The sequence below is a fragment of the Apaloderma vittatum genome, unplaced genomic scaffold (genome assembly GCF_000703405.1).
Source record: "Apaloderma vittatum isolate BGI_N311 unplaced genomic scaffold, ASM70340v1 scaffold3103, whole genome shotgun sequence".
NCBI classification, from domain to species: domain Eukaryota; kingdom Metazoa; phylum Chordata; class Aves; order Trogoniformes; family Trogonidae; genus Apaloderma; species Apaloderma vittatum.
Genome location: NW_009709631.1, coordinates 41,899 through 48,214, shown reverse-complemented (window position 1 = coordinate 48,214; position 6,316 = coordinate 41,899). Strand labels below are relative to the sequence as shown.

Genomic DNA, 6,316 nt, shown 5'->3' with positions numbered 1-6,316 from the left:
CCGTTCTGTACTTATTTACACAGGGTTGTAGCAGAGCCTGCACTTTAGCTCTGTGTAGCGCTCCTGATGTCTTAAATGGAATCAGTCCTTTAACTGTGATTTGCTGCTATTATAAAACCTAGAGAACAACAATAACACCTGCAGGTTAGCAAAACGTTTTATTATACTGAAACATATTGTACACAGAGGAGAGCCAATGGTTACATTTCGTCTGTCCCATCAAACCAAAACACCTTTATCATATTTTCTATTGGCTTAAAAAGAAATACTAATAGAGATAATTTCATTATTAAAAATATATATAATGATTTCTATTTATTTTGTTTTATATTAGAAAGGCAAATTTTAGGATAGTAATATGGCTTAAATATATTAGTATTTTCCCTCTGGGGAGCTTGTCTTTGCATTTGCCTAGAACATACGTGGAATGAGTTCAGGAATCTATTCCTACGTGACATCAGGTATCAACCCATCATCTAAATTCAGCAAGCTGAATCAGAGTGCCTGAGCAGGGGAAGAATAAGGGTAGTCTGGGATGCCTGTTCTACCATGCTTTTCCTTTCCTGCATATTCAAATTTCTCCACCGTATTTTCATCCTAATTTTCACTCTGGATAATTCCAAGCTTATCCTCCCTTGTTTTAACCATCACCATAGTAATGAACAGGCTACTGTGTTATCAAAAAAACTCATTTTACCTTGGTGGAATTAATCACCACGGCTTCTTCTTTAGGTTTTGGGAGAAGGGAAGGAGAGAGTGACCGACTCCAGAGAGCAATTCAGAGTTTCCCCATGAGGACACCTTCACCAAACCACCTCCTGGAGAAATCCCTTTATCTCCACTAACTACAGTAGAAGCCCAGGAAGACTTGGCTGGAAGAAAATAGCCCTTATGAATCTTGAGTAAGTTCACAGGAGTCCTGCAGCATCTGAACTTCGTACATACCGCAACCTCTGCGGATGTCTGGAGCAGCACTCCTCCCCATCTTCAGTCCTTTGCTATTCTCCCCAGGGGCCAGGATTGCATAGTGTTTAGTGTTTGCAGGCTGACAAGTCCTCTCACTAGCTGGCATCTGTGCAACAACAGGCAGCAGACTGTCAAGCTTAGCTGGGATTTCTGCGTTTCTCTGAACTACGGAGTAATTGTTACCTGCACTTAACAGTTCCTAGTTATAAATTACTGAAATGCCAGTCAGGGAGAAAAGGGCTGCTATAAAAATGCACAGGATAAAAGGAAAACGACCTTCCCAGTGAGCTGAGGCAGGCCGCCTAAAATGACAGGAACAGCATCCTGTCTTACCTTAAACCATTTGTTGGACACTATTCACAACTGTCACGTGTGCAACACACAATTTTCAGTCAGGACTAAACTGGCTGAAACTGTACTAGCTTGACACTCTAACAGTGGTAGACAATCTGTAGTGCTATGTCCTTGTCCACATTCCCTGTAAAGCCCTGAAAATCTAAGGCAACATTATACCACAACTGCACCGTTCTGAAAGCATCATATTGAGCTTCTGCTTGTCAGACTTGCTGCTTTCTCTATCATGAGACACAAAGGAGCACTGTGACAGTAAAGATATCTGATCAGCTCTGACTACCGATGCCTGAGCTCATCAGCAGTTTGGGCCAAGAAGGCATTGTAACATTTAAAAAATATGGATGTTCAAAAAAGACTTGTATCTTGGTCATCGATAGATTCATTTTCCTGAATATACCGGAGAATGTCCACTTCATTCATTGTCTGAATATTGTTTTCCTTTGGCTTTGCCAGTGGAGATGAATCAGTGCTTCTGGGGACAACTGCTGGCTTCTGAGGCAGTGGTGGCTTCGATGGTACCTTAGGTTTTGGTTTTGGGGTTACTTTCAAGAGTTTCTCTAAATCATCTTCGACTCTGGAATGAAAAGAAAACATCAGTAACATCTTGAGAATTTTTTTGCTCTTCATTTTATAAGAAAATGCCACCTTGCAAAATAAAACTGTCTGCAGGAAAGAATCAGCTTGGATGAATTTCTCTTTTAGGAAGAGCTTTCCATAAAAGTTTCAATGTTAACCAAAATAAGAACAGTCTTTTTATAACGTGGTTTTCAGTTCACCATAAAAGTTAATTAATTTTACAGCAGGCGACTTGCAATTGTTAGCAGAAAAAGAACTTGGTTTTAGTTTGGGAAAAAAATGCTTTTGATTTGTGACAGGATGATTTCCTTGTGAGAAATTTTCATGGGATAGGGAAGTTTTTCACATTTGGCTCTGCTTCCTCTTCATCCCCATTCCCACAAGACTGAGACTGAGAACGCCCAATGCTCAGTCATGAGAAACTGGAAAAACTAAGGGCTTTACAAATACTGTGCTCGCATTTGCTTCCAAGAAACTGAGGAAGCTTTGCAATCTGTGACTGTGTACAACAACTCTTTGTGGTAACCGCTTCCCCCTATTTCCTAGTGAAATAACCCAAAACACCTGAAACAGTTAAGGATGTTTTCCACCTGCATTGTCAGACCTTACCAGGGGACACAGCATGCTGTGCGTGCCCAACTCGGTTCCCATAGGAGCTGTTAAAAGATTTTGAGAGCACCCTTGTAACAGATTGTCTTGTGACTCCAGGAGGTGTCTGCCTTTAGAAAGTGAGTATGGGGAGGAAAGGAAAAGAAGCTTGTGACACACCACATCTCTAAAAGTAATGGCAAAGTGAAAATTAGCATAGCTAGAGAAGTCTTTACAGGCCACGGTAATTTCTGCTCTGAATCAAAATAGCCTCTTGTCTTGGTCCTCTGAGCACTGTGGTCAAATAAAACATCAGAAGGAGTAAATGCAGTTCACAGAATCACAGAGTTGTTGGAGTTGGAAGGGACCTCTAGGGATCACCTATTCCAACCCCAAGTTGTTAATTTCCCAAAGGCTTGATTGGTAAATAATTGTTAAGCAGTCAAAACCCAACCAGCAATCCACACAGTTAATTAGCTCTGTCATGACCAGCTACAAAAGTGAAGCCTCTGACAAAACACATACCTTGTATATGATTACAAAATGCATGACTTGCAAAGGGCTCCACCTTTAGCTGTAGCATATAAAATCAAGAAAGCTAAAGGATAAGAAGCACAAGAAAAAACTTTTACATAGGGGAGCAGGAGCCAAAGATCATAAGGCAGGTTTGTAACAAGTGGGAATCGCCTTGCCAGACCCCAGGTGCAGTGTGATACACGTAGTCTATGACTGTAGCATATTTGGCAGTGAAATGATTTAACTGTTGAATTGTTTATAGGCACTGTTAGAAGAACTGTTTGTATCAAACTTCAGCCAAACGGTAGAGTAACAGGGAAGCTGCAAATGAACCAGGAGACGAAAGTAAGGTGCAGGAATTAATTCAAAGGGACTGGAGTTTTCTCTGATGCTAAGATACCCTTCAAACAGCTTTCCTTAGTTCACTCTTTGAGGACTCGTGAGGATAAGAAAGTCTGGCAAAGTGGTTCGTAAACAAGAAAGGAGTTGGCAGCACGTGCAGCCCATCATCTCCCTCTGTCTCTGCAAGGGCCCTCCACCAAGAGGCAGCCCAGTCCCTCCATGCAGGAAGATGAGACGGATGGTTGGTCACAGCACTCACAGCCACCTCAGGGCAAAGGGCAAGGAGCGAATGGAAAGGTGCCTAAGGGAACACACCACAGCTGCTTCTCTCCAGGATGATTCTCTGAAGCTTCTTATTTGAGACCCTGGGGACTGGGAGGGATTTGCTGGAAGTGCTCCCCAGCAGCTCCGCTCACCAGGAAGGTGCCTTTTTAGTTTCTTCTTCTACAAGTGCCATAGGTAGGCCGTCCCTGGAGCATGAATGAGTCTCATCGTCTTTCATTTTTTGGTCCTTCTACTCATTTGTCCTTTGTAGTGCCTGTCCTCCCCACTGCCGGGCAATGAGGCTGCAAAGCCACTGGGATAACTTCCTTTGACTAAATGCGGCTGTGATTTCTCCCTTTCTCTCTTTGTTCACCAGTAGCCTGTAAACGGCTCTAACCATACAGCAAAAGTTGGGATTCACATATTGGTGGAGCCTTCTGCAGGCTCTTAAAGCAAAGCTGAGCTCTCCCATAATGTGGAAGGCAACTGATTAACAGGCCAGTACCATGGGGAACATGAGCAGCAGCAGAATCAGTATCTCTGAGACACTCTATTGCTCCAAACTTAGTGCACATGGCTGGAATGTTAAAACCACAGGTACTCCACGAGCTGCAGCACTCTCAGCTAAAGATCCCATCATTATTAAGAAAAACTGCACGATTTCAGGGGTTTCTTTACTATGTTCATCCTTATTTAAAGCGGAGAGGAACTCACGTCTTCACTGCCCAGGCTGAGGGAAACTACACGCACCATGAACTGGCCATGAAGTGAACAAGGATTAGCCTGAATTTTCTGCTGCATAGAGAGTCAGAACCCTTTAAGGTAAAACTGATCTTGAAATCAGATCTTCTTGTGACTCCCAAAGGGAATCTGAAGAGGTTCTGTTTTAACCAAGACTAACCTTGTAAAATCAACTGCCTGAACACTGATACTTAAAACTAGAAAATACCTGAACAGACCAAGGGATGGACGAGTGGAGTGGGATCACTCTCCCAGAGCTCTGCACCCTGAACTCTACCTTGCGGACTTGTATTCCAGCAGGCAGCTCCTCAAATTTTATCCCTCAAGTAATTCTGGAGATTATATTCTCTTTAATTAGGTAAGATTTCTGATGTCTTTAGTTTCCATGATTCCCTGTGCGTGACATATTCCTAACTTACAAAACACTCTTGCCAGTGTATTTCTTCCTTCTGAACTTCTCATCTACACAGAGGAATTAATTTAATTTAAATCCAGGCATTTTCGTTTGCTGCAAACTCTGATATCCAAGAGATATCACACCTGTGAACACATTGCCAAGACATGTTCTTTTTCTCTTGTTCTCTTTGCTGTGTAATAAACAAAATGTGTTAGGGCTGGTATTTCTGGAGCCCAGCTTTCTTTAGCTGATCTGATGCCTCCCTTCTTGGCATAAACAAATACTGAATGAATCAGCGTCCATGACACAGAAAGTTTTGGTCACAGATAACACAAACCATAATAACCAGCTGAAGAATACGTACATATACATACAGATCATGCGGAGAAAGCATGAGCGCTGTTTGAGAAGGGGCACTGCCCAGAAGGGGCAGCAGTAAATACACATAATTAACCTGATTGGATGATACAGCTTCCCAACTTCTCCACTACTGTGTGGCTCTGTACTAAATTCAGTGCTAACCACTGCAACAAAACCACTTAGCACAGTCATAACACATCCCCAAAAGATGCAGTCCAGTAGCTTGTGGGGTTTTTTGAGGAGGTGAGGAGGTGGGTGGTTTTCTTTAGTAGTGTGCTTTTAGGTCAAAAATCCTGCAAGAGATGATTTTTAAAATTTTGGAAGATGATCATGCAAATCTTTTTTTTGTCCTGGACTTTTTCAAGACCTTGCTTAGACAGAAGTCTTTTTACAGAGAACACAGCAGATAATACGTGGGTTTTGTCTCAAAACCTGCTTTTCAGTGTTGCAGTGCTAGGGAAACTGTTTGATCCACTGTCTTTGGAAAACTAAAGAGGTAAAATGCAAAATGCCTCAGGCAGAGAGAGAAACAAGGACTTCTGTTTCTTGAGAAGCAAATGAATTGATGCAATGCCTAACTATGGCCATATTTAACTCCAAGCCAGGAAGAAGAAGAAGAAAAAAATCAACTATTCTGAAATAACAAGACTAAAGGAAGAACCTTCCCACCCCCAACATTTTGTAGACAATCAGGCACAGAATCCATGTAATTAATCATTCTCTAATTAGTCTCTTTCTTCTTCTGTGACAGAAAAGCAGCGCCACATTGTTTAGAATTCCTGCCGTACTGTTGTGCTGAATTGCAGACTCTATTGGTGGAAATTCTCTTTGTCTCCAGACAGAGAAAGCAATCAAAACCCTGACTGAAGAAAGGGTGTCACAACACTCTGTGATATGACTGCTAGCATGCGGACTTCCGAGAGAGTAAATGAGTTCCGACCTGGACACAGACACACCTGTCATCAGAACACCAACGTTTTAGAAGCCACTTCTTTGAAGTCTATCTGGACAGGACCTTTGGGACAAGAATGAATATGCACGTGTACAGCACCTAGCATGAAGGGGACAGTGACCTCTGTTTGCTGGGAATGCTCTAATGAGAAGAATCAGTAATGAAAGCAAGAGACAAAGACTCCCATAATTTGCTAAAGTATCCAAAAGGATCATGCCTGGAGCTGGGTTATGCAACTCACAGCAGTTCTCGCAGAACAG

The 6,316-nt window shown here is 42.3% G+C and overlaps 1 protein-coding gene across 1 annotated transcript in view; it reads right to left on the bottom strand.

The window, feature by feature from the left end:
• Positions 1-1,665: 1,665 nt before the first annotated feature.
• Positions 1,666-6,316, bottom strand: part of HS1BP3 (HCLS1 binding protein 3) — a 45,931-nt gene continuing 41,280 nt past the window's right edge. Inside the window, exon 6 of the mRNA XM_009866991.1 lies at positions 1,666-1,894. Coding sequence (XP_009865293.1) covers positions 1,666-1,894 — 229 coding nt within the window. The remainder of the gene's footprint in view (positions 1,895-6,316) is intronic.